This window comes from Xiphias gladius, chromosome 11, assembly GCF_016859285.1.
Source record: "Xiphias gladius isolate SHS-SW01 ecotype Sanya breed wild chromosome 11, ASM1685928v1, whole genome shotgun sequence".
Taxonomy (NCBI): Eukaryota; Metazoa; Chordata; class Actinopteri; order Istiophoriformes; family Xiphiidae; genus Xiphias; species Xiphias gladius.
In genome coordinates, this window is record NC_053410.1 from 22195996 (window position 1) to 22222987 (window position 26992).

The window sequence follows — 26992 nt, forward strand, 5'->3', positions numbered from 1 at the left end:
CCTAAGAGACTTGTTTCAATTAAAAGAAAGACAAGGTTGGAAATGCAATATGTTTCTGAGGAATCGTTTCTGTCCATTTCCTCCTGTGTGCATTGGGTTACTGACAGAAACAGAGGGCAGAGTGTTGCAGTACTGATATGAAAACACTCAACTGAGGGATACTGAAATAACATTAAATAGAAACTTTGACCAGTTCAAATAAAAAGTAGAGGCTTACTGTTGAATTCGTGCTCTGCTGAAGTTTGGTGTTCAGACTGCAGGGGAATGAATGACAGCCATTCGAATGGCAAAGTTGATTGGGTTTAGCTTATCTGACTGGGTAAATACGATGAGATACTACTTATATTTAGATCAAATGTGTCAATACAGCCGTATTTTCCTGGCAAAATTGTGCCAAGAGCAACGTTGATGGCTAAATTCCATCTGTAAAAATATACCTACACTGCATATCCACAACAGGATGGTACGAAAGAATCTTGCCTTCCAACTGTCCAGTACCAGTGTATATTTATATCATCTAGCCCACAGCTTACCCACTTGTGAAGGAGAATACAGCCACTCCATCACTGAGCAGTATTGTGTGTGTTTTTGTGTGAAAGCGAGATAGCGAGAGGGAGAGGGAAAATGTGTGAGTAACTGTGAATAAATGCGAGTGTAACAGGCATGAGCAGGACCAGAGATTCACTGATCATTTTGGGATGCATATGGAAGAGAGGGTGGGTGGAGAGAGTGGAGATGATGAGAGCGAATAATTCTAATTTGCTCAGGGTTGCACAGCAAATATTTTGTTCTGATATGTTTACAAAAATACAGGCTGGTGGAATTCTTGCTGCTGTTTTTTTGCTGCATCCACCAGTGCACTCAAAATGTGACTGTGTCATAACACAATATGCTGCAGCTGCTTCTATGGCTTAGGCATTTTTTTATATGGCCACACAGATATATCCAGAAACATCACGTTTTGGGCGATTGCAGTCTGAAGCCTTATCGTAGCTGGGAGTTGATATTGAAGAAGGACATCAAGGTCTTGCTCTTTGTCCTTTGTAACTAACTTTGGCATGAGAGCTGATGCAACACTGGTGTCTTGAAGTTTGTGTCACACGTCATGTCCCACTGTATCATGAATGACTCAACGAAATGTAGCACTTTGGGAACAACACTCAGTTTGCCAGTGTGTTTTGGCAGCTGTCATGAAAAGGCTGGCTGGGGGTAGGGCATGTTATTGGAGCCTGGTTCAAGGATGGTTCACTTCACATGTGACTTTTCTTTTTACTACAGACTTACAAGTAAATGCATATTCATATTACAGCTTTGTATACAGCATGGTTCCTGTTGTAATGACACATAATGAAGGTGCTATTGCTACTTTAATTTCCCATTAAGAACAAGCAGGTAATTCAAATGTAACTCTAAAATTGTGTTGTTCAGTTTTACGCAATACTTGAGTAACTGGAAGATACAGAAGCTGCATATTTAGCCATGTTTGGCAAAAAATGTGATTGTTCGGAACATACAGTGCAAACAGATGGGCAGTGGAGCAGTGGATATGCTGCCGAAGTGGTTTAAGACATTTCTTTAGACATCCCCCTCAAAATCTTGTCACTACTGTGTATGTATTGTGTTTAAAGAGATATGTGAGGAGGCCACACTGTAACATCATCATTTTATGGGGGTGGCCACAACATAAGCTGAACATGAAAATCCCCCCCCTGATAATAATTTAGAAATAGACCTAATAATAAAGCTTTATTATATAACACATTCCACAGAAATGATGCAAAATACGTGCTTCAAAAAAGATTTAAAAAACACATAATAAAACAGATTCAAGAAATTGGAGCATTAAAACATAAAATAGAAAAAGAGATATTTAAAAAGAGTCTACACACTGTGATGAAGTAGTGAAGAACAGCCGAGCTGGGGGAAAGGTATATTAGGGCGTCTCTTCAGCCTAGCTGAAGAGATGGCGTGCTGGAGATGGCTCCAACTGTAGGACATTGAAAAGACAGCTGGCAGCAGCAGAGAACGGAGCAGAGTTTAAAGTCTGTCCGCTAGTGGATGATTGGCTCGCAGAGGCTGTGGCAAGATTTAATTGCCTGAAGTGAAAAGACTGAAAGCCATTAGTGAGCTGATTAGGCTGGAATCAGAAAACCTAAACAAATAGAGTAAGACAGTATTTCACTTAGTTCATCAGCTACTCTGTCGTGACTACATGCTTTATTGGGAAGTGTTGGTTGTTGCACCTTATTTCTGTCTCACTGTAACCAATCTCATCTTTCCAGATCCTCCCTCAGTTGCCCTGTGTGTTGAGGCACATATTTGAGCTTCTGGTTGGCTGATGCATGGAGCTTCCTTAATCCTTCTTCCTTATTTAACCTTCGCTAAGATTCATTTGTCATGTCAGAGTACACAATGTGCATATGGGTTAATATTGGCTGATTCTGATTCAAATAAACAGCGAGCTTCCACAACAACTCCGCCATCTGTGCTGTAGAGCTTGTAGAGCTTAATAGCTTTTACATTTATTGATGTAAACACTAGGTGACAGGTAGAACATGTCTCTGGTATATATGAAGTGGTGCATCACTTCTAGTAATAAACCTAATCTACATCAGGAAACCCAGGACAAACACTTCACAGTACCCTGTTTAATTGATAAGGTCTTGGAGGTGCAGTACAAGGACATATTACTGTACCATTTCAGAAATAGTCCGCACTAAAACTGAATCTTGGTTGCATTCCTATTATCTTAGTAATCTCAGCATTTGTGCACAAACAGCCTTTTTTCAGTGGTTGAAATGAAGAACATCCGTGATGGCACCTAGCACAACATAAAAAACAGAAGTACACAATCTAAGTTTAATAGGCTATAGCCAGCGGGGTTTTCAGTTTGATTTCTTTGCATCTGCTGTAAGCAGCAGTGAAGCTGTCTGTTCACAGGAGGTGTCTGCAGCATCCTTCAACAACATCGTACACATCAAGCTGGGATCTGAGCCCCCGGGATTTGTGGGGTTTCATCACAAGTTTCCCATTCTGGAGAGGGTCTGAACTGATTCTTTAAAAAAAAACGAAAAGCCGAATCAATCTGAGTTGGTTACCAGCAGTAGAACAAACAATGTGCTTGTTTCTTAAGCATGCCTTTGTAATATTCTGTTATCACAATATGAATTGCAGAAATAATTCTTCTATACCCCAGCCAGCTTTTGAGTCTGCCTTACTGTACGTGTCTTTAATCACTATCAGTTTTTATATTGCTGTCAAGCCTGTGTACGCTCTGACTAAAGCCAGAAAAAAAAAAAAAACTGCGGGATGGGCTTCTCTGGCAACATGACAGTACTGTGACAGCTTGGCTAGAGTAACCCTGATCCAAGGAAACACTGAAGGAAGATGTAACAGAGTGACAGCTTGACCTTCAGACGTAAAAATTGGCAAGGGTCACTGGATGGAACAGGCAGTCAGCACTTGGGTAGCAAGGTCAGTGTGTCGTAAGAGGAGGAGGAAGGAGGATATGAGGGAGTAGTCTTTTTATAGGACCAAGCTTGGCTCAGAACACTCACACCCTGCAGGCTCCTCAAAAGAGTCAATTGAGCGACTGAGTTATGGAGGATGTGGACACGAGAGAGAGAGACAGTATAAGAGAGAGAGAGCGAGGGAGAGAGGGGATGGGGATAGCCTCCATAAGGTTGGACTTGATGTCTTGGCTCACAGGGGATAGATTTTCAGGAGCATAACAGTCCATCTGTGCCCTTACATAAAGTGTTTCCCTGAAGTGGGATTGTGAATTGAGAGGGAAATGCCCTGATCTGCACCGTTCAGCCCGGTGAAAGAAAAGCCATGTGAACCGTAAAAAAACTGGGACCACCCTAAAGGGCATGTGATGACAGAGAGGTATCACGCCTCCCTCCCTCTCAGTCTGCTGTTCTCTTCTTGATCCCTTGCCGTCATCCTTTGCTAGACTTTTTGATTGGCCAATGCAGCACCTTGCACGATGACACTGCATTGCCTTGCAGGAAAATTTGAACCTGCTTCAACTTCTCTGCTGGCCGACCCTGCGTTGTTTTGCCAGAGCCCTCCGCGTTGGCACCCCCAATAGCAGACCCTTTTTATCAGTTGGAAACATGGAAAAGTCAGTTGGACACAGCATTTTCAACCAACTCGGCCAGCGTTCACTTAACCCTGCAGATGCAGGTGATAAATTCTCATAGCAACAGTTGTAATTTCAGCCGACAAAACTGATGGTTGCCTGCTTTTGAGTGGTAAATTTGCCATCGTCGTAAACTACACACATGCCATCCAAGAACGAAATGCTTGACAGGCATTGTAGCACTATGGGGGGCTGGGCTTAGCGAACTGTACATTAAATACACTTGTTTTCTTGGGTGCTTTGGTGCTGTACACATAATGTGAAGTGAAACATACAGTACATCATCAGAAGACTCCATCATACTTACATTATACTTAAATACATACATACTCAACTTCCAGTCTCATTACATCACGATTTCCTGCAGTTTAGATAGAAATGATATTTTTGGACGTATAATAATGTGTAGTGGAAAGACACTGTGCACTCTTCCATTAAAAAAATAAAAGGACTAACTTTCCTGTTATTAAGTTTTGAATTGCTCTATTTTGAATAATCCATGCAGTGAGGGCCAGCAGGATGCCTTATTTTGACGTGTCCTGAGGCTAGAGCAAATCTGTTTGGCAGACAGGCAAGGAGCTGCTGAGAGAAGACAGAGCACCAGGCTGTATTCAGAGACACAATTCATACAAAAATACTCTCAAATTTTCCTTGAAAATATGTAAATGTAATTTATGACTGACCCAATTTAGTTTCTCTAAAGTTTTGTTCTTGAAGACATCTAAAAATCTTTCTCTTTTCAGTCATATTGTGGCAGCGTAGCATTATAAGTTTTTCAAGCACGTTACTTTTCTTATCATCAAAGAGAAAAAAGAGAGGAAGAGTGAAGTGTGAGAGGGGGAAAGCGCTGCTCCCTCAGAAATTGCTTTCATAATGTGACCGTGATGTGACCCTTGTCATCAGTAACGCATGTCAACAGCTCTCCAGCAAATCTATGTACTGTAAAATTCAGTCTGATACCGCTTGAGGACCAGTTGTTTACTGCCACATGTTTATGTGTTTCTAAGGGGCACCGTCTGTTTAAAGCATGGGAACAGGGAAATAGAAGAAAATGAGATAAAACGGGAAAATGGCAAAAGGCGGAAGGAGGTTCGGGCTGGTTACCATGGTACCTGAGCTCAGCGATGTTTCAGAAGTATTAAAAACCCTCACTGAGGGTCCTTTTGCTTGTGATCCAACTCTTCCAGGTGTAGGCTGCTCCTCCTGCAACATCCTGGCAGGATGGGCACCTGGCTGGAGAAACACATCAGCCACCTGAGAAGAGAGAAACATTCATACACAGTGACACATACACACATTCACATCCTGACACACTCATTAGCCAGGTGTACCAGTCTGTGAACGACAAGTTCCTCCTGAAATATTCATGAAAACGTATTATTTTCATCTCTTTGAAAGGAATGTGTCAGATATTATCACAGTGGTAAAAGTCAAGTCAGATATGCATGGAATGTGTAAATGTCATTTCCGTGACACCAGCTGTGGTTACATGCAGATTTTTTTCAGTCTGATTAAAATCCTTCAGATTATAGATTTCAGGTCCACTGTTTACATGGAATGTGATTTAATACGGTCTGGTGTTTACACCAGCCCTACGCATTTGATCGGAACAGCTGTGGGACATGGGCAAAAGTGCTGAATACGTCATGCATCCGTCTTCCTCAACGGCTGTCTTATTCCTTTGGCACGTGGCATCTCAGAACGCTTCGGTGATTTGATCGACAAGAGCAAACTAAATGCATGGAGCAAATGCACATTAATGGTGGAATAATGCTTCAAATGCAAATAAACCATTTTAACTAATCGCTCTCCAGCCAGTGGAGGCGTTTGAATCGGCATTAAAAAGTTTATTGTCTTATTTATCGTCTGCTTTTATCTATAAATTAATTATTATAAATATCTGTTGTCCACAGATGCTGTAAACTGTATGGAGAGTTTTGTCACATTTTATTGTGCATTTTGAGCATTTATGATGCCGGATGCCATCGTGTGTGTCTGTTTTTGTGTGTGACTTCTTATCTAACAAATTAGTTAAGGTAAAAAATAACTTTTGTTTGAAGATACTTTAGTATGTTCTAACAAACAGGCCTCTGACCTTCTTTCACACAGTCTGCTCCTTCCTCTGCCGTCTTCTTTGCAGGAAAGTTCTCCTTACGTTCTGGTCTGGAAAGTTAACAGAGTGACAACACATAGGCTCCATCCTCGAGAGCTTAAAAAGATTCACAGTAATCCACTCATTATATTTTCAGCTGTCTTATACAAATATAAATGTAATAGTCAGCCTTTGAGCGGTGCTACGTTAAAGGGCAATTCCCTGAGATTGAACTAAAGGGCAAATAGCATAAACCATAAAAACAAAGCCCCAAACTAAAAATAGACAAAGGTATGTGGACAGGAGTGTATTGTTAAAGTGTAGTGGTAAATTACTTTTGGGACATTGGATGGCCAGAGGTTGATTCACGGTGTTACCATTAGAGAAAGGGTTGTTTTAATCACGTCATCCAAACGATATTTGATTTTTGATGCTCTCCGCTGAGCCCGAGCCTCTTTTAGGGCATTAAGACTAATTTGACCACCAACCCGATTCACAAACACACTTGAAAGAAAAATTCCCAGAGAAAAGTGCGACTCTTTTTCCAAACCTCCAAGATTCACAGTGATATATTAACTCCTACTGTTGACTTGAAGCCTAAAACAAGTGACATATTAAAGATGGAAAGAGAACATTATCACATCTGATCTGTTCCTCCAAAGTTAATACTGTAATACGGTACTAGCTGATGAGAGCCATGACTCCTGTATCTACATTCAGAAAGGGAAACACGAGCAGATGTAATTCACTTCAACACAACTCTATTGTACAGTTTACCTGTGTACTATATGTAATACATACACAAGGAGGGATGGGTGGGCGGTGGGGAGTGAAGGGTTGGTTAGGGGGAGCGGGTAAGGGGTAAGGGGTGGGGGAGAAAGGGGTAAGGGGTGGATAAAGGGCAACAATGGGGGCGGGGGGAGTGCTGAGTGGGTGAGGTCGGAAAGGAGAAAGGGGTGGGGGGTTCAGGGAGAGGGATGTTGTGCTGTAGCTAACCCCTGTTCTTTTTCTTCCCCCTCTTCTTCTCTGGCTTCTTCTCTTTTTTCTCATTCGTTAGTTTATCTTCACTCCTCTTTGTCTCCTCCTCCATCTTCTCTTTGTCTTTGTTCTCCGTCTTTTCTTCCTTTTGAGTCTTGTTCTCCTCCTGTTCTTTTTGTTCTTTCCGAGCCAGCTCCTGTTGCAGGCTTGCCTCCAGCGCGTCACACCTGGTCTTCCACTGCTCTTCACTCCGCTCAAGCTCTTTATCTTTTCAGGTGAGCATGGCCAGGCAGCCTATGTGAGCTTTTGTGCGAGCCTGCCTTTTTCTGGTGACTCTTTTGAGGAGCTCATCTTTTTGTCCGAGCTGCTCTTTGAGCTGGCTCTCCATCTGCCTCCGTCCATTTTCCAGCAGGTTAACCTGCTCCTTCAGAGCCTTGTTTTTATCTTTCAGAGACTTTATCTCACTGACTGCAGAGTAGAGGGCGTCTCTGAGGCCCTGCACAGTGTCTTGCAGCTGCACTGCAGATGATCTGTACTGCTTTGGCCGGTAAAGGGGACCGCTAAACTGCATTGGCCCAAATGCCTGAAAAATACAAATATACATGTAGTTTGCGGCTAAAACTCCAGTCCCACATTAACAAAACCTGTACTCATTTGAATCTACTATAATTTCAGGACAGGACTCCTTCTCTCCTCAACAAAGAGAAACTGCACTACAACTGCTATATCTTAGTGTATTCATTTCACTCTGTTCCTACTGTTAATACTGTTCATATTGTATATATCTTGTGGTATTCATATAAACCCCTCACTGTTATTTATATATCTCTGTACATTTGACTGCTTTTTGCACTTCTGGTTAAAGGCTAAACTTCTTTTTGTCTCAGTACTTGTACTCTGTGCATTGACAATAGAACTGAATCTAATCTAATCGATTTTATGAAAACCGAACCTTTTTTGAGACCACAGTGTAACTCTTGGGCTGTTTTATTTTTCTCATTTTTTTCTCATTGCTACCAAATTACTACCGAAATAATGTACCATCTGTTTTCAGTTCCAGTTGGGTTTGTTTGGGGTTAAGTTTGGTTTACTGTATATTATTTCTAGTGAAACTTAAGGATAATGTTTGATTCAAGGTTTTTAACCAGGTCTCACACACATAGTTAGTTACTGTATGTTACATTGCAGATTTAACCTCCATTTTTAATCCATTGATTAGAGACACTGACATCAAGAGTAATCTGTTTTGGCATTTTGAGAGAGAAAAAGACACGTTTGGTAAATATTCCCCTCAGAAAAAAGGGCTTCAATCATTAAATCCTCTTCATCTTTATGTATTTTTATCAAAATATATCAAAAGTACTTTTTTTTCAATGTGGCCGGATATGAGAAATTATTAAAATTGTGATGCATTAACTCAACAAACTGTTTGAAAATGTATTGAAGCTTTAGACAAAATATGAATAAATAATAGGGAATAGTAGGCAAGCCTGCAGAGGCACGGTGATGAAAATAGTTTCTCCAGGTCAAATGAGAAAATCTTCCCTGGTTTCTTTGTCTGTGTATTTCCGCTCAGTGAACATACTGAATGGCAACTAAGGGGAGCAGTCGTACTTTGCATTTGAAACTCAACTTGAAACTGCATCATAGTTTCAGAGTTGTAGAACTTTCCGACGGAGTTGTTGTTCAAGTTACTGATGTTAAAATCGTAGATGTAGATATGGGTTGTCGTTGGACTGCAACAGTTGATGGTTTGTTTTCACCAAAGACAGAGACAGAGCTCAGCTCAGATTTCTGAGGATAAATGAAGTTTTCTGCAGAGGCAGGTTCCAACCAGGACGTCCATTATTGTGGAGTGATTTCTACAGTGGTGTTTTGATGAAAAACATTCACATCATTTGTTTTAGTTCATCAAGATTCTAACAAAGCTCTCGATGGCATTTTACAACTGAAAGTGGCGATGACACGATGTTTCCTGGTCTGACCCCCCAGTCAGTATCTTGTCTGACTACTCACACATCCTGGTCCCACATTGTTAATGACATATAACAAATCAGTGAACACAAAAGCTCCATAAAGTGCAAAGACTGTAAACTACCAAAAGGGCCCCTCACTGACTGTTGATAGAACCGTACTGTGTACTGTATATCAATATCTTAGGATCCATTATAAAGAAACTGTTTATATTTTTACAGTGTTTTCCTTTTACAGATGTCAGGCAACTAGATCAGTGGTCAGCAAATAGCGGGTTGTGGGCTTCAAACAACAACAACAACACCTTTCATCCAGCCATAAAGCAGGAGAGTTTTTATGTTGTGTGGAGAGCCCATCATTTACATCTCAGGTCTCCCGGTGGAACATAGAAGATACATTCACATATACTGACACAGTAAGCCTCTATAACTCTGTTGGGAAAAATGTCAGGAAAAATTGTGTCTGTCCTCAGATACAATCTGAAAACAATCAGTTATTCTTGAATAAATCAATTGCTCTCCCCCATTGAACAACGCTGTAAAAACTGGCCCATGGTCAAACCTAACTGCTGACTCCTGGTATATGAGGGAAGAAATGTTAAAAAGAAGTCTGAGATCATTTGGAAATAGTGTCTCGGTTTGTCCATGAAAATGCACAGTAAAAAGGAATCTTGGACACATTTCTTTAAATTTATGGGATAATAAAATGTGGGTTTAAGTTGGATGTGTATGTTGAAAAACATAAAACAAATGTGTGTATCAAACGTGTATCATATTTTTCTTTTAATTATATTTTAGAATTCTTAAGCATCACTATCACTTTCCCGTCTCAGATTTTTGGACCCAACTGTATCTGCTATTTGAAAATTATTAAGAAAAATGGTCAGAAGAAAACTGAGAACATATTGTGTTATTAAACACACTCACCATCCTGAGCAATGTCACCCTTTAAACCGCACAGAGCTCAAAGTCTGTTTGTGCTCAGTTAAGTTCTGGCATTCTGCCTTTGGCTGTGGAAACTGGATGCTTCCGTTCAGTCCCAGAGGAGGACAAGAATTGTCTCCTGTGTGCAGGCGCATCTTAAAAATACTGTAGGCCCCGGGGCTACAGGCGTTTTGGAGTCATTCCACATAATACAAAGAAGGGCTTTATCCATTTATCCTCAATGCATTCTGACGGCAATACTACCACCAAGACTGTGCGCTGCAGTGCTCTAAATGGTGCAACATAAGAGCTACTGGACTGGTGATTATTAAACGTGTATATATTTTGCTCTACTCTACTGTGTTCTGATCATAGCTATGCACGAGAAACCTCAGTGACTTCCCAATATTGTTCATGGTGGTACTGCAAAACTTTCAATTGTATAATATTATAATCTATAATATTGTTGTGTGTTGGGGATAGGCGGTTGGGCTTAGCTTCCCAGTATGCTCTGAGGCAATGTGTTTATGGACATAGCTTTAAGTTAAATTGTGTTTTAACTGATCACAGATGTTATTTGGTACAGAGTCATCAGCGGGGGTGGAAAGATTACTGGAATACTGTATTCAAGTAAGAGAACTGTTACTTAAAAGAGTTTTTATTCAAGTCAAAGTAAAATTACTTGTGTAAAAATTATACAAAGAAAAAAGTACAAAGTAAGTCATTTATGATATACTCTGAGTAAACTTTACTGCATCACATTTTTAAGAGGGGGAAGGGGAGGAGTAAAATGTTATATGTGATAATAACAATATATGATAAAACTATTAAATTAAAGAACATCTTTAGGCTACCAGGGCTATATGCATTGGTATTTCAATGCATATACTCCGTTCACAGGTGAGAACCGCACCGAAAGCAACCAATAAATTCCATTCAGGCACTGATAATTACAAGTCTATGGACATCACAGCAGGAGCAATATTAAGCAACACAATTCAAATAGCTGACACTTCTTGTACAATTAACAGCGGAATAAAGCAGCAGAAAATATGGAGATGTATTAATAACATAAACTCCACAGCTATTGCAACCGACAAGCACAGAAAAATGCTAACTTGCTCGGCAGGGCTGTAGTTGTTGATGCTCTCCTCTGTACAGCGAGTTACAATAATCAGTCATTTGTTGCTCTCACCTGTCCGACCGTCACTCTGTGAGTCTTGTGACGTCCTCCACCATCTGCTCTAAATCCAGCTTCTCGGCTAGTTCATTCTCAATGCAAAGGATAACCAGTTCACTGTTACTGTTCACTGTTCACTAAGCCTCTCATGTCTCACTGCGCTACTCCAGGTTTTCAGACACTGAGCTGAATGAGCTCTGCATTCACAACAGGAAGTATCAAAAACAGCAGAAAGGTGGGGCACACCTCACGGACGGTAGAAGTGAATGTAGAAGTCACAGCTGAAAAATTCCACCACCAGTATAGAGTGCTGCAGGAATGAGTCCTAAGACCCAGAAATAACTTAGCATTGTTGCACATCCGGTTTCATCATCCCGAAGTCGATGGGTTTTTGAAAGGGTTTTTGGTTAGATGCCCGAACTAAGGTCTGTTGTTAACACAAGCTCACGACATTTTCGCGTTTTATTCTACAACATAAAATATATCAGAAAATACCCCACTCTTGATTTTTGAAAGCTTTTACATGTCTTAAAAAAGGCGGTTGCTAACAAGTGGTTAAATTAGACTGCAGAGGTTGTCGGGGACATTAAACGTCGTCACGCCACATACAAAAAATGATCTACTCACCAGTCCGCCATTAAGGCCAAATGTTGTCTATACTTGCTCTATTGCAAACTATTACCAACTTTCGAACGGATAATTTCAGGAAGAAATTCAGTTCAGTTCATTCACCCAAAATATTTGTTCTTTTGAACGAAACATTCACAAATGACACAAACCACAAGTGTTTGATGAACTCCCTGAAGATGGATCTTTCACGTCTGTTCAGTGCAGTAGTTGCTCTTAATCAAGCAACACCTTAACAACGACACCGATAACAAGCCAAGTGGACATGGAATGGACAGTGGACAATTTTTCTTTTGAACGGTTTATGAAAGGTTTAAACTACCCCTCTGCAACCAATTAAAATTTCAGTCAGTTTGGGCCTGTTTATTCTAACTGAGGTGTTTATATGGAGCCTTTTTATTCTGTTTGGGCTTTTAAACCGATTATAATCTGACTATTAGGCTCTAAGTAAACATACCTACTGTGTGTGAAGACCATATTTATTTTTATTGTCATTGCTTACAGTTTATAGAATATTAGGTGCCCTGCTTGAAAATGACCAAGGAATGTGTTTGACATTTCCAGCTGTGATGAATTTGCATGCAAGAAGGATCTACAGCTCTGGGAATACCAGCATAAATAATATGAATGAATATTTAAAGGTGAGATGAAAACATCTGTTTCTCCTGGCCATTTTAAACATTGAATCACACAAAAACAGTTCTATCAAAAAGTGAAGAACGGCTCACTTCAAGTGCAATACCTGTACCCTCATGTATCACTCCTGTCCACATCATTCATATTTTTACATTTGTATAAACATATATCTCATATGTCTTATGCATAAGGCAGTAAACTCAATAAGCCAGGTGAAAATTCTGGTATGAAATAACATGAAACGTAATTACTATTCAGTTTGCATTGCTAGAGATGTCCTTTTTTATAAGCTATTGGGCTACAGCTCAAGCAAATTATATGTCAGTTAACATTAGATAACAGCAAGAGCACCAAAGCCATCAAACCCCATTTGGTTAGAGATTAATCTTGCTGCAAACATGTCACAAGTAAACAGCCGTGCTGCTACCAAGCTTTATATGATCCAGAAGATTAACAAACAAGACCAGGACGAACAAGATACCTTGCCAACATAATGGCATCAAACCGCCAATCTAAATGCAGATAAACAGTTCACCTGTGAGGAGATTACAGTCCATCACTCAGCAGTTAATTAATAAGCAGTCACTTGGTGGCTAATCACAGTTCAGTTTAAAAGGTAGGGGTCAAGTCCTTATACTGTACCCAATTACTCATTTCCATTTTCCACCCTAGTGTCTCATTTAACGATGAAATTCAAGGATTTCAATTACCAACCAGTTCACCAGACCATTTATCTTACCCCAGCATCAGGAAAGCAATAGTCTGTAGAGAGGCACAACTCTGGAGAAACAGTCACTTGTGATTAGGAGAGGCTATTTACCATGGACGGTAATACACCAGCTAAAGAATATGTATGTCATTAAGCATGAATTATAATTCAATGGGTGAAGTGACTTAATGTGCAGTTATACCTATGAATATGAGATGTGGTTTATGTTCAGGCCAAGCTGTACCGAAACACTGTCAGGCGGTGGAAGATGGAGATCAAAGTACAACCATCGTCTGTCTTTAAGTGGTTTATTGATGCCTGTAAACGGGCACCCAGAAGGTGGCTACTCACAAACAACCCCCTGTCAATTTGCTGAGAGGATGGCTTTGAGAAGGAGGTGTAGGAACCTCTTAACAAGATCAATCAGCTCCCTCCCAGCAATCTAAATGGAAACAATACTCAGAATCTATAGGCATACCGCAGTCCCGTGAGGCTGTAATGGTCATTACACAGCAGAAAAGGAGCTTGGATGAAAAATATTATATAGATGAAAAATGGAGAGCTTTGGCAGCTTTCGTTATTCTTAGATTGTTACTATTAGAGGGGCAAAAGTTTAAAGTCAAAAGGCTTTATTGTGTTGCCATGGATACCACAAGCTCTAAAATGTTGATCCATCCATTCAATCAATGCACATTTCCATCTAGTACTGTTATACAAATATTAGGAGTTACAAGTGGATCTTGATAAAAAGCTGATAAGCTAACTCTCCCGTCCAGTTCCAGTAAACCACGATGGGAAACCTTTTGGAAAATGTGATAGAAACTAGAGTCTCCTCATCAGCCCACACATATCTCATATTTTGGTTTTGTTTCGTTTAAATGATTTATTTGCTAAGTCTGTTTCCATGGCACTTTGTCACATTTTGTTTTTATCCATGCACACACTTTTCAGCTTTTCCAACTCAGCCAATTTTTCACAAATTGAAAATGCACATAAAAGTAGGTGGGTGGAAATGGACAGAGTGACACTTTTCTGAAAGTCTGAGTTATCTGCTGCAGATACTGTAAATAATGTTTGCAACTGTCTCATTACTTTGAATAACTGAGTAATAACACTGGTGATAGTGTTCTTTTATAAAACCCTCAGTGCAGGATCCAACTGAGTTGCCATTTCATTTCACTTCATTATTCAATATGACATAGCCTAAATGTTAGCCATATTCTTGGGAGGTCGGTTATTTTGCTCAAACTAATCAGCACTAAAAGATATACTGGACACCTACACATTTTTCACCTCAATCAAAAGAAATATGCAGATTTAACAGTTGTTTCTGTATAGCTGTGTAAATTTCATCCAGTTTTGTCACAAATTTCTACTATTTTTCTGTTTCCTTTTTTCTGGCTCGGGCACATGAAGACGACACGCCCGCTCTTAAGTCTACTTAAAAAGCTCTAATTGGCCCAGGTGTTTTTCCAACAGGGAAACAACGAGTACAACACCAGACGTACTTGAGTCACTGAAAAAATCTGAGATGTGGGCAGAAGAGTGACATCTCTACTGTGGCTAAAAATACATCTGGTGAATGAACAGTGCTGTTCGTCTTCCCTGCAGTTCACTGTACAACTGGTCAATCACTTCTCAATGGCTCCTCAACCTCCGTCAGATACATTAGGGCTTTTTAATCAGTCTGTTGAGCAACTGTAGTAAAATTTAACACTAAAACTGTCTAGTGATGATTTAAGTTTTCTAGGAAAGACCTCGCCGGAGAAGACAATTTTTATTTTTCTATGAGTACAAGATAATCACACCATAAACCATAAAATAACCAACAAGCATAGTACAGTTCTTTGGTTTCTTGTGCAGTATTTATGAAATGTGAACAAAACAGCAATCTCATAGACATCAGCAGATTTTAAAACTGTGAACAAATTCGGGTCTATAGCCTTGAATTATAGTGCTTAGAGCACCTATAAAGTCTGTGCATTCATCTTACAAATCTACATGAAAGCATAACTTACAGCATGCATTAAAATATATGCAGCAATTCAGCTTGAGTGCAACGCAGTGCTTCCGTTCAACTTGATATAAATGACTAATCTCTGTGGAGTGCAACTAAATCAGCAAATACATGCTCTGAAGGATTGGGCATCATGTCAGTTAGTGCTAAGTATGCATCCAGGGTGCCATCAAATCCAATCCCCACACTGATGATGTTGAACAAATCAGTGACCTTCGTCATCTCCAATGAGAGTGTGAGCAGTGAGTCAATACCCTAATTAGCAGTTTGAACACATGCTTGTGTAGATAAGAAACTGCATGTCTGACGGTCCAGCTCTGACAGGCCGTATTATTTTCAAATGCCAAACTGTTTAAGCTAGCAGATCGGGAAACCACGTCATCCTAAAAGTGTGTATGCGTAGTTTGCATAGTAGGACACTGGAAGAGTGCAGTGCAGAAAAACTGCTGGGTACAAATTTAAAGGAGATACGACATTAACTCACTAAGTGTCACAAAATCAGATTACAAAATCTCGAGGGAATCAAATGTCCAAGCAAAGAACCTGTAAATGATTTATTGCACATAATGACTCAGCATTACATAGGGAGGGGGGTATTCTGTGCCAAAACTTCTATGAGGTGTAACAAATGCGTCCAAATGCTCCACAGCATGATATACGCCACTAATTACCCCTATCTAATAGAAAACCTGATTCCTAAGGGGAGATGAACATCAATATTGATGTATGAATGAAAAGAGACGTCATTAGAACATTAGTTTGCCTGATTTTTCTTTGGACAGTCAGTTGATTTCACATTAATAACCAACTGATTAATTGCCCAAAAGGCTTTGAAATGGACACCTGGGAAGGGCTTAGAATTTAGCCCGAGGCTCATTATCCAATCAATTACTTTTGTTACTGTATTCCTTTTTTAAAAAGGAGGCCTTTGGTTTTTGACAAAGTAATTATACCCACCTCAACGTGTGTTTTCTCAGCAAATGCACAGTGAATTTTTCACAGTGATGCATTCATTTAAATCACTAATACCTACAACTCTTTAAAATTCTATGCTGATTGGCTTGTATCTTAAATGTGGGTGGTCCTGTTGATTAGTTGCAGACACCAAAGTGGTGCAGAAAAGACTTGTAGTTACCACTCTGTGAATATAGTGTGTAGGCTTGTGTACATTTTTGGATATGTTAGTGGCTAGTGGAATAGCAATGTCGTTCTGTTGGTTGGTCGGCCGGTCAGTCCACATCTTTGGAACTTTGCGCATTTGGTACAGACGTTCATGGTCCCCGGAGGATGAAGCCTAACGATTTTGGTGAACTTCTGACTTTTTCTCTAGCGCCAAATGTTTCAAAAACTATTGGTGGGATTGCCATACCTGACCAGATACCTGTTGAAACTAAGGACATTTCCATCAGCCTCAGCTACACCTTGTGCTAGTGGTTATCATTGTAAACATTGTACCTGCTTAGCATCAACATGTTAGCATTGTCACTGTATGTTAGCATGTTGACATTAGCATTTCACTGTGCCTAAACAGAGCTGTTAGGATGCTCTGAGTCTTAATTTCTCAGGGATGTCGAGTAGTGTGGCATGTGGAAGAGCGATGGTAGCGTCTGATTGGGAAAATAGTTTTAATTCTGACCAGTGTAAGCCAGTGCACTAGTTGCAGGTCATTTTAATGAGCCTGTCAAAGCTACATAACATCGTGCTAATCCAATAGCATCTTACCCATTTTTAGACCAAATTGATTTCTCAGGCCAATTTGCTCAGAATCTTAATAAAAGCCTATTTCTGAGTTTTACTCTCTACTGCAGTACAGTCTGTTGTAAACATACGATTAAAAAAAAATCGCCTCTCAATCATAGATGAAGTCATTTAGCTTTGAATCCAAAAGCAAGACATTTTGAACCTCTATATGTATCCAAATGGTAAAGTATAATGGGAATTGCGTGTATGTAGGGCAACAACCGGTCTGTGTAATTTGGGCTGATGTGATCACTGTTTGGTTGCTGCCATTTTTGTGTATGTGGACTTTCCATGTGCAAAATGTTGAATTATTTATAACAATTTGAGAGTTGCTCAATAATTAATTTGATCCTACTGATTTAACATCTTAAGGTTATGCTGGTGTTGTGGGGATATTTAGAGATGTTAGAAGTTATCCCATTAGGGGGGCAGATAATGCAAAGGAGTTTGCTCCACACAATGACTTTGATTCATTATGAATGAGAGGTGAATCATGCATGTGCATAGCTTGACGCAAAAAAATACTTTTCTAGACTATTTGATATGTAAATGCTTGTTATCAAAAACCCACCCACTCGAAGAGGCTCTAGGTATTAATGGCAGTGTAATATATCACACTTCAAATGTTTTGCTTTTCAAACGTTTGCCTGATCAAATGTATTTTATCAAAACACTTAGCAGAATAGTTTTGTCTATGGAGTTCAATTCAACACTGTGAGATTCCCACTAGCAGCTGTAAAGCTGGGTTGTTAAAGATTTAACGTAATCAGCATGCTCCTCTTTAATTTTCTTTTCTGCTTAGAAAACAGCCTCATTATAATTTCTAAGCACTTGAATTAAATAATAAACTAAAAAAGGGCTCATAAATCTGTTCTGACTCATTTTGTTTATCTGAATGCATGTTTACATTGAGCATCCTGGTGTGAAACATAAGAGTAAGCCTTTTGGGTTTTGGCTTCTATTCATCTCTGGAAAATGCTGGGGTGATTAATGTTTTTCACTGCTGGTGGTGCATTGTTTATCTTTGTTCTCCACCTTAGTGTGCATCAGCGCCGATGACAAGATTGTGTCATGTGATTATATCCTCATTAAATGTAGCTAGTGTCTGTGCACTGGTCCAAAGATAACTCACAGACACAGCTCATGGATCATCACTTAATGGCATTTCAATTTCCTTTCTAATTTTACAAGAGACCATGACCCAAACATATTCTAGCAAAATAGTATTTATGATTGTGTGTAAACAGAAGCAGAATGGAACTAAAATCTGCTATTGAGCCCTAAGTGGAGCTTAACATTTATTCATTGGATTGAACTACAACTCACTTTCCAGTTATTTTAATGAAATTCTGAAAAGAGTCCAGGCTTGTTGTTCATGTAATCCTAGACAGTTAAGCCTTTCTTTGTGAATATGATGCATTTCTAGAGCAGCTCCACTGACGGTGAATTAAAGTCAAATATGTTGTACACAGTGAAAATGCCCTGGTTGTTTTTCCCGGGATATTGGCATATATTGTATTTTATAACTTCAGGTAGACATTACCATTGTGGCCATTGTAGACTTTTATCAAGAGCTTTCCATGTTTGCAGATATTAACTGAAGTTTATGAGATTATAGCCATATAATATACTGTATCAATTAGGATTAGGCATAGAATTAAATTACAGAAAAGACTCTTGTAAACTATAGAGCAGGACAGGTGTATTGTTGTAACATATTGGATGACATCCTGAACAAACACATTTAGCATTTTCAAGATCCTATTCATCATCATACAGAACCATCTGTGTTGGCCAGGTTGCCTGGCTACTGGATTTATGAAGCCAGCCACTCCCTCTTTTGCTATGAATTGATTATATCACTGACATAAAGAAAACTACTTGTTCTGCACTTTGATTTTTAGAAAGTAGATTGCGCATGTTTGGACTCATACTGTTTCCATAAGCCTTTATAGGTGACATAACGAAATGGGTGTGCCACTGATTTGTTTTGAGAGTGTGTAACTACAGGTATGAAGCCCTGATACAAAAAGATTGCTTCATAATCCTGAGACATGTTTTAAATATTTGTATACATACACCTGACTAAATCTCGCCAGGCCAAATCTTGTCCACAGATATGTTGCTCTTAATCACCTCTGCTATATTTACTCACATTTATAAGCAAAAGCATCATATGACATACATTTTAAACAACAAATAAAAGCACCAACTCAAACCAATAAGTAGGTCAAGTGACAGAGGAAAAATCTCTTGCAGAAAATAATTATATATTTCACATTTAAAGCCCTCCAAAGGGTGACTATTCTCTTTGTATGTATTTTTAGACAGACCCCACAATGAACTGCTTAACAAATTTGCTTCAGGGCCACTAAGGAGCTATCTACGCTGCTTTGAAATACTGGCAGGTAATACATGATTCTGTCAATTAAACCGCAAACTAGGAACCCCAAGTCCATAATAGGAAGAGAGCCACAGTAATTCACTTTGCCTGACTACTTTGTCCCTTCACATCAGTAGCAGTATTTGGTTTGACCAAGTAAATTATATTTGCACACTGAGTGGCCTGATTTCTAATGATGCACTTTGAAGTTAACAAACGTTGGGACCAAAAGCATGAGGAGGTGCTTCTTGTCCCCTTGTCTGTGTATGTGTGTGTAGGACAGAGAGAGGGAGAGTGAGAGAGTGAGAGCGATGTCATTTGTAATTTTTTTTATATTTGTACTCTTTTTAGTTTTTTATGTATATCTTTTCCCCAAATGCAAAATGTATGTAAAAATTTAGCTAAAATATTTGATTTCATTGTAGAGACTACAAGGGTTTTTTTAAAAACGCTAACTAGTAGGCAGAGTCAGTGTTGTATAATGCAAATCTTTAACAATTGCAATACACTTTTATGTCAATTGTTCTAAAGCAACGAGTGTCATCCCTTTTTGTCCCGTTTGTTTACCGTAGTTCAAGCCCGGTCTCCAGTTGCCTAGTAACGCTCCCTAACTACAAACACGGTGGAATAGTTAAGCTCTAGCATTTCTGTCCACACATGCTGTTGTTCATTACAACAAACTAATGAAGAATTGTCATATAATTTTTCTACTTGTTTGACAATTTCGCATTTTTGTTGACTAGTTAGTTACACATACCTGTACAGTTTTAATGGGGTAGCGCTAAAACCGTCTGTTACTAGTTTCACGTTAGCCAGCTAACGTTAGCTGACAGACACAAATAATTAATAAACACGAATTAGCCAGTTAACCTTCACTAGAGATGGACCTGGATATTCGTCAGTATCTATCCAAGGCAAAGGAGCAACAAGGTTTGTTGTGTAATAATTCAGGGGTAATTACAGCTGTAAGAGTTGTGAAAGTAAGCTATCGACATTTCATATACGTAGACTCTGGAGCTCTGCAGTCAGCCTACCATTTAATCACGGACATGGCAGCAGCTGGAAGCAGTGGACGAACACCAGGCATTGCCCCAGAGTTGTACGTTGCGTGTGCGGAAGCAGCCCTACAGGTGAGACTTTTAGGCAGGGGTGGCTCATCACCATATTGTCAGCAGGGCCGTACCCAGGATTTTTAAATATACTGAGAACACCAGAAGCAGCCCCTGGATAACAGGCTCTGAATCACTTGATTCATGAAGTGTGCCTGATGACATGGGAACTGGCGGACTTACTTGTATTTTATGGTGGTTTCCTGGGAAAAAATGTCATTCAGAAATACTATCAATCTTATATTCACCCTTTATTAGGATAATAAAGGTCACAGTGCTCTAGCAACAGCACAGTATGCTGCTTTTATTGAGAGGGGCTGGTTTTGTTAGTAAATACCTATTACTGTGATGATATGTAGGCATCTTCTGTGGTGGTTCCTGAAATATTATTAACATAACTGGCATGTTGAGAGGATTTTGTGGGTTTGACTAAATAAAGCAGGATTTAGATCATTATGGGGCTGTTGGTTGATTAATGCAAATGCTTTGTTGTGGATACAATTACTAATGTAGAAAATCATGGAAATAAAATGTCTGCAGAACCCCTGTCCTAGAGGAATCCTATCATAGATGTCATTATGTCACTGTTTTCATACAGTAACTTTAGTTCACTAAAACTATTTTTTCCCAGTAGGGAATAGTAATGAATATTCACTAATGTACACTGAACTGTCCTGGAGCAAAGGAAACATACTTAAATATTGAAACACAGTGATATTCCAAAATGTGATTTGTTCTCTCTTCTTTATATCAAACAGGAAGTTTTCTTAGAGAAAATGCAGTTTGCCTTGAAGTCGTAGGCTCAAGTGAATACTAAAGTAGTCGTCATCCTGAGCAGAACTACATCACGTTTTTCAGTTTTCTCAGGAAGCATGAATATTACTGTTGCATGGACATTTTCTAATACACTCATCTAAAGTTCATTACTGTTTTGTCCTTGAGAATGTCAGTGCTGTTATATACTTTCTCCTGCAAATCTTCAGATACATTGATAAGCCACAACATTAAAACTAGTTTTATATATATATATATATATATATATATATATATATATATAAAACTATGCATATATAGATATATACACACACATATATATATACACAATATATAAGCCATTCTCAACGACAACATCCTGCAATTAAGACAACTTTGTCATGCATCAGATCTCATTTACATTAAGCCATTTCTGAATAGTTTTGATAATGCATTAAACGAAGTGAAATGCTGGTGACATGATATAATAGCAGATAAGTTTGAAATCTTTATTTTGTGTGTCCTTTGTGTGTCTCTTTCTCTGTGTTTTCAGCTGGGTTGTTTGGAAATAAGCACAGTGTGTCTAAAGATGTACTTTGAAGGGAATCTGCAGGCTAATCAATTTTTGTGTCGAGCCTACCTCTGCCAGGGCCAGCTGAAGTCTCCGCCGGCCACTGGGAGTTTGGTGAGGACAGTAAATTGGAAAGATCTCCTCAAAGGGGTTGTGTGTGTTTGCATGTCTGTGCCAATGAGGTATACACACATACACAGTTATTATAGAGATATACTGTACTTATTTGCACTTAAAAATGGAGCAAGAATCCTAGCTTCATAAACAAGCTCTAGGGGTTTCACCATTTTTTCACAATGTGACTCGGTCTTTATGGCATATTGCCCTTATTAAGGCATATTGTCTTTTTACAGTATGTACACGTTAAAGTTTTTCTTAGTCTTTTATCATTCATGGCCTTCATTGAATAACATGTTTGTCTGATCTTTGTAGGTTTGTATGATGTGACACGTCTCACTTCCCCCTTTGCATTATTTTCTATCATAGGAAGACTTTGAAGAGGCTGTGATGTATTTTCTTAAAGCAATTGAAATTTCAAAGCATGAACCAAGGTGTGTAATCTCTCAGAAGTATGCTTGGCTTTGTTCTAACAGTGTCAAGAAAGTTTATCATTTTATGATCTCTGATATTGTTTGCCAATTGCACCGGTAAAAACATGTAATGAACGTGAACTGTTCACAACAGTGAATGTTTTGATGTTATGAGGGTTCAGTCTGCTGCACAGAAATATTCTGGGACATGAAGGTCTAAAAGAACAATTCTGAAATATAACATGATTTTTCATGCTTTGCTCTGACCTTTTATTCAAAAGTGGAGGATATTCAGCATGTATTCTTCTAAATTGTAACAGTTTACCGGAAGCATCTGTGAGCAGGGTAAAAGGGGTGATAGATATAGGTGCAATAATAGAAATTGTGAAGGACAAGGTCCCTTGTTCTTTGCACTGAAATATGTGTTTGGAAATATTGGCTTAGCCTGTGCAAGCAATCAGCACTGAATCTCTTTGCTAATGATTTCATAACCTGTCAATAAAAAGGGCTGAATGAGCAATCCCAATTATAACCAAAGGGAATTCATATCTAATACATCCAGTCCAGACTAATGCACAACGCAATATCTGCTGAATAAGTTAGCAGCACTCAAACAGTCTGTTCAAACAATTTTCACTTAAACAGGGCCTTGACTTCATATATTTATTTATTTCACACAGAAAGGCCTACAGGGTGCTCCCCTGTGTCTCATTGGACAATGGTTAATCCACACACATTTTCAATTCACAGGACTACACCATACAGAGTTAACACTTGGTCTGAATTGAGTTATACTAAAAGATGAAATGGCTTGCATGTGCATCATATAAATAATGCAGTGTTCTGTGTTTTCTTCTTCTGCATGTGGTTTGTGCCTTACAGATACCACTTCATGGTGTACAATGCCTCAGTGCTATATTTCCAGACAGTGCGTCCTCTCCTGCAGCCAGGGAGGTGCCTCCACCTGGTTCCCTCCCTCAGGCAGGTGGTCCAAAGTCTGGAGGAGGTGGCAGACCAAGACCACAGCTGGAGGGCTGAACTCATGATGCAAGTGACCCCGCAATGCTCTCTTACTTCCCTTTCATGAATAGGTCCAGTCCTGATTCTGTCCAGTATCATGCTGCATTCATAGAGATGATGTACAGAGTTAATTAACCAGCAGTTCGTTTATGACCACAGCTTTATGGTTCCCCAATTTATTGACTGCCTTCTTCTCTTCTATAGAATGGAGAATCTTATCATGTTCTGCCATGACACCTCCAGCACAAATGTTAGTTTTATATTTGATTAGAGGATGTAATGTACTGAACATATTCATGTACAGTATAAAGTCAGTGTTACAGCCAGCCAGGGTGTTAATAGGATTTGGTACAGTATGTCTAGCATGCCTTGAATTTATAGCTGAGTACCATCCAATGAGATGTGGGGGCCACCATATATGACTACCTTTCAAAACTCACTATGCCACTACAATAATGCAGTGCATGGTCTTTGTAATATTTTGTTCACACTGACCAGCACAGGGGCAAACAAAATATGTGAAACACCTTTCAGTATAATGCAATGCAATTCAACAACACCACAGTGTGAACAAAAACTGAACATTACAAGCATAATACAGGAAGAGGAATCATAAAGGAAGGGATGTTATATTTGATTGCATTGCATTGTGTTGGATGTACAAGTTAGGTGTATGTACAGTAATTAACTGGGAGCTTAGTGTATAGTTCAGTGGAGACTACTGTAGTAAAATTCACATCATGACACCATTTCCATATTTTGTGGAAATAGCCCAGTAAACCTTGGAGTCTGCAAGACACTATTCATTCACAGTCAAATATAATAACTCCATGTTGATCGCTGTTTCTATTCAGGCACTTGATCAAATGTCTTGTCGACTCTGGGAAAATGGAGGATGCTGCAAGTTTTGCCAAAGTTACAGAAGAATTGATCAAGTTACACACCCCACATCTCCATCCAAGACTCTTTATGTTACTGGTAAACAGCATTTCTTTGTCACTTACTAAAATGATAAGATTTTGGAAATTTGTAGGAGGATTCATTTTTTGAGTTTACATATCCAATGAAAAACAAGAAAAACAACTTTGTATTAACCTTTGTGACATACATTTTTAACATAGTTAATGAGTTTTTATCTTTCAATGTATCTGAAAACCTAAAAATCACTAAATATGGAAATACATCTATCACATCAATTATAAGTAATTGTCTTTACTTTAGCCCTGGCCCTAGTTTTAACCCATTCATAATTCCCCATTCAATATTGCTAAAATCTACACCTGTCCTATACCAGTCTAGAAATGAACTAAATTATCTTTGGACTAATATTCATGCAGTTAATTGAGATTAATTTGGAATACAATAGACTTTTTAGTGAAAAATTTTAGCATGATAAAAGTGTGATGTCTATCTTTACTCTTCTCTTCTTAGGTACAACAAAATCTGACAGAGAGTGATGTCCTCATTGAAATGAGCAGGCAGAATACCACCTTAGCAGTCATTTACAAAATACAGGAATTTAAAAAGTAAGCAAAGTTTCTGGAGTGTACTTAAGTAAAGGTTTATTTTTTCTCCTCTGACTTTGCTGCAGGATTGTTTTGCATTGTTATTAAGCCGCCATAATGAAAGCCAATTCCATCTATCTGCAGTTAAGATAAACAAGAAAATAATTGATTGGAGTGTTTACATTTTTAGAAGGCTTCCAGCTAATAATAGAGGCAAGATGAATCATAACTTTTATCACTTATGACTTTATTAATGGTCAAATCAAGGATATGTGTGTGTGTGTGTGTGTGTGTGTGTGTGTGTGTGTGTGTGTGTGTGTGTGTGTGTGTGTGTGTGTGTAAACCTTTCCACTGTGGGATGCCATATATATATATATATATATGTATATCTTCTTAAGCTTTAAGACTTAGAGTGATATTGATGTTTTTGTGATCCCGAAGCTTTAATGATTCAGCTAACTTGTAAGCTGCAAGCATTAAACCAATAGTCCAGTGATCCACTGGCTCTCAGCTTAGCCTGTGGTGTCCCATAATGGACAGGTTAATCTGGCTGCCTGTGTACATTAATAGTATAGCACCATGGATTCTGGTGTAACACACTGTAGTACAAACCCAGCCCCCACCCCTTTTTCTGCAGGCATGTACTCAACATGTCAGAGCTCCTTATGGCTTTTCAGCTCAGCTATAAACATTGACAGCATGACTCAGCCTTACCCGGCCAATTGTCAGCATCATATAGGTTATTTTGCCTAAGTTTTGTGCACTGTTTGGTGTTAGTATATTACAGGGCAAATAAAAATACAGATGCCTGTATACTCTTGGATGCATAAGTACATGTATATTAATGTACACAGACAAGTTTTCCTGTTGTTTGTAGCAGGCTGGAAGAAATAAATAAGGATGAGCTGAGGAAAGAGGATTCTGCCAAGCTTGAGGAGATTTTCCATCTCCTGGTGGATTGTACCAAAGCACCCGCTATGCTAGTGAACCTTAGCCCTCCTCAGAGCCCAATCCCTATCCAACCATCTGACAGGTTTGTGACCCAAAGTGTCGTGATCAAATCACCTACCCAACAAGCTTACCCTTGTTTCTCCCTGTCCTCCTCCTAAAACTCCCAACCCCATAAATCCACATATGGATATGCCAAGGGCAATACATGACTCAGATTACTGTACTGAAGTGTTGTGAATTGTATAAATTATGTTTTATCTGGGATTTGCAGAGTTGCCTTCCTCCTGGAGTTGGCTCTGCTGGCCTTGCAAGTGAAGCATCAGAAAGTAGCTGCCGACTGTTTGAAAGAGCTAAAGTCGACGAGAGAGGCTGTGAGTGTCCAATATTCTCTTAAAAGCTCAGGCAGTGGCATGTCTCCATGATGTAACTGTACATACTATGGAAACATGCAAATTTATGCATGGAATTTGGCATTCCCTCTTAAGTAGGCGCCTGACAATGGAAGGGATTAATTAGCTGAGTTCATGCCCAAAAGCTAACGAGATTGCTACATTTTTTGATTTCTCTCAGCAATGTAGGATTTGTTTCACTGAAAGGTGTGAAGGTTTTTCAGAAATTTGAATTAGGTGAAGTGATAATATAATCAGCAACTTTGTATGTGCAAGATGTTTTTGCATAAAATATGACTTAATAGTTTGTAGTGTCATTTTCTTTTCTATACACCGCTGAACACTGACTTCTGAAATCACATGTGAGTTTGTCTTTTTCAGAGCACTGGTCAACGCATAATAATTGAATGTGTCAACTGTGAAATCAACCTCCTGAAGACAGAGGCGAAGATGAAGGACTATTCCAAAGCCAGTGTGGAGGTGCACTAGTGAATTATCAGACGTGTTTAGTTGAATAGGTGTCCCTCCTTGAAGGAACTGCTGACCCATCAAGAAGTGCTTCATAATTTTGAGTTTCAGTGGAGAATTTTAATTTATATAATCATCCTAATAGTTCTGCAGAAGTTTTTCCTCTCTGACAAGTAAAAAATTTGTGGGAAGTAGGATCATGTAATATAATTTCATACCATATAATATTTTGGTGTGAAAACTGTCCCATTTAAGAATTGGCACCACATATTCAATCCAATTCAATCTAAGTG

The 26992-nt window shown here is 39.0% G+C and overlaps 1 protein-coding gene across 1 annotated transcript in view; it reads left to right on the plus strand.

Moving 5' to 3' along the window:
• The first annotated feature begins 20075 nt into the window (after positions 1 to 20075).
• The window catches only part of LOC120796537 (cilia- and flagella-associated protein 46), a 52913-nt gene continuing 45996 nt past the window's right edge, over positions 20076 to 26992 (plus strand). The window contains 10 exon segments of the mRNA XM_040139511.1: positions 20076 to 20333; positions 20412 to 20533; positions 21819 to 21950; positions 22323 to 22387; positions 23249 to 23413; positions 24241 to 24364; positions 24818 to 24921; positions 25751 to 25924; positions 26114 to 26213; positions 26613 to 26711. Coding sequence (XP_039995445.1) covers positions 20285 to 20333; positions 20412 to 20533; positions 21819 to 21950; positions 22323 to 22387; positions 23249 to 23413; positions 24241 to 24364; positions 24818 to 24921; positions 25751 to 25924; positions 26114 to 26213; positions 26613 to 26711 — 1134 coding nt within the window. The 5' untranslated portion in view covers positions 20076 to 20284.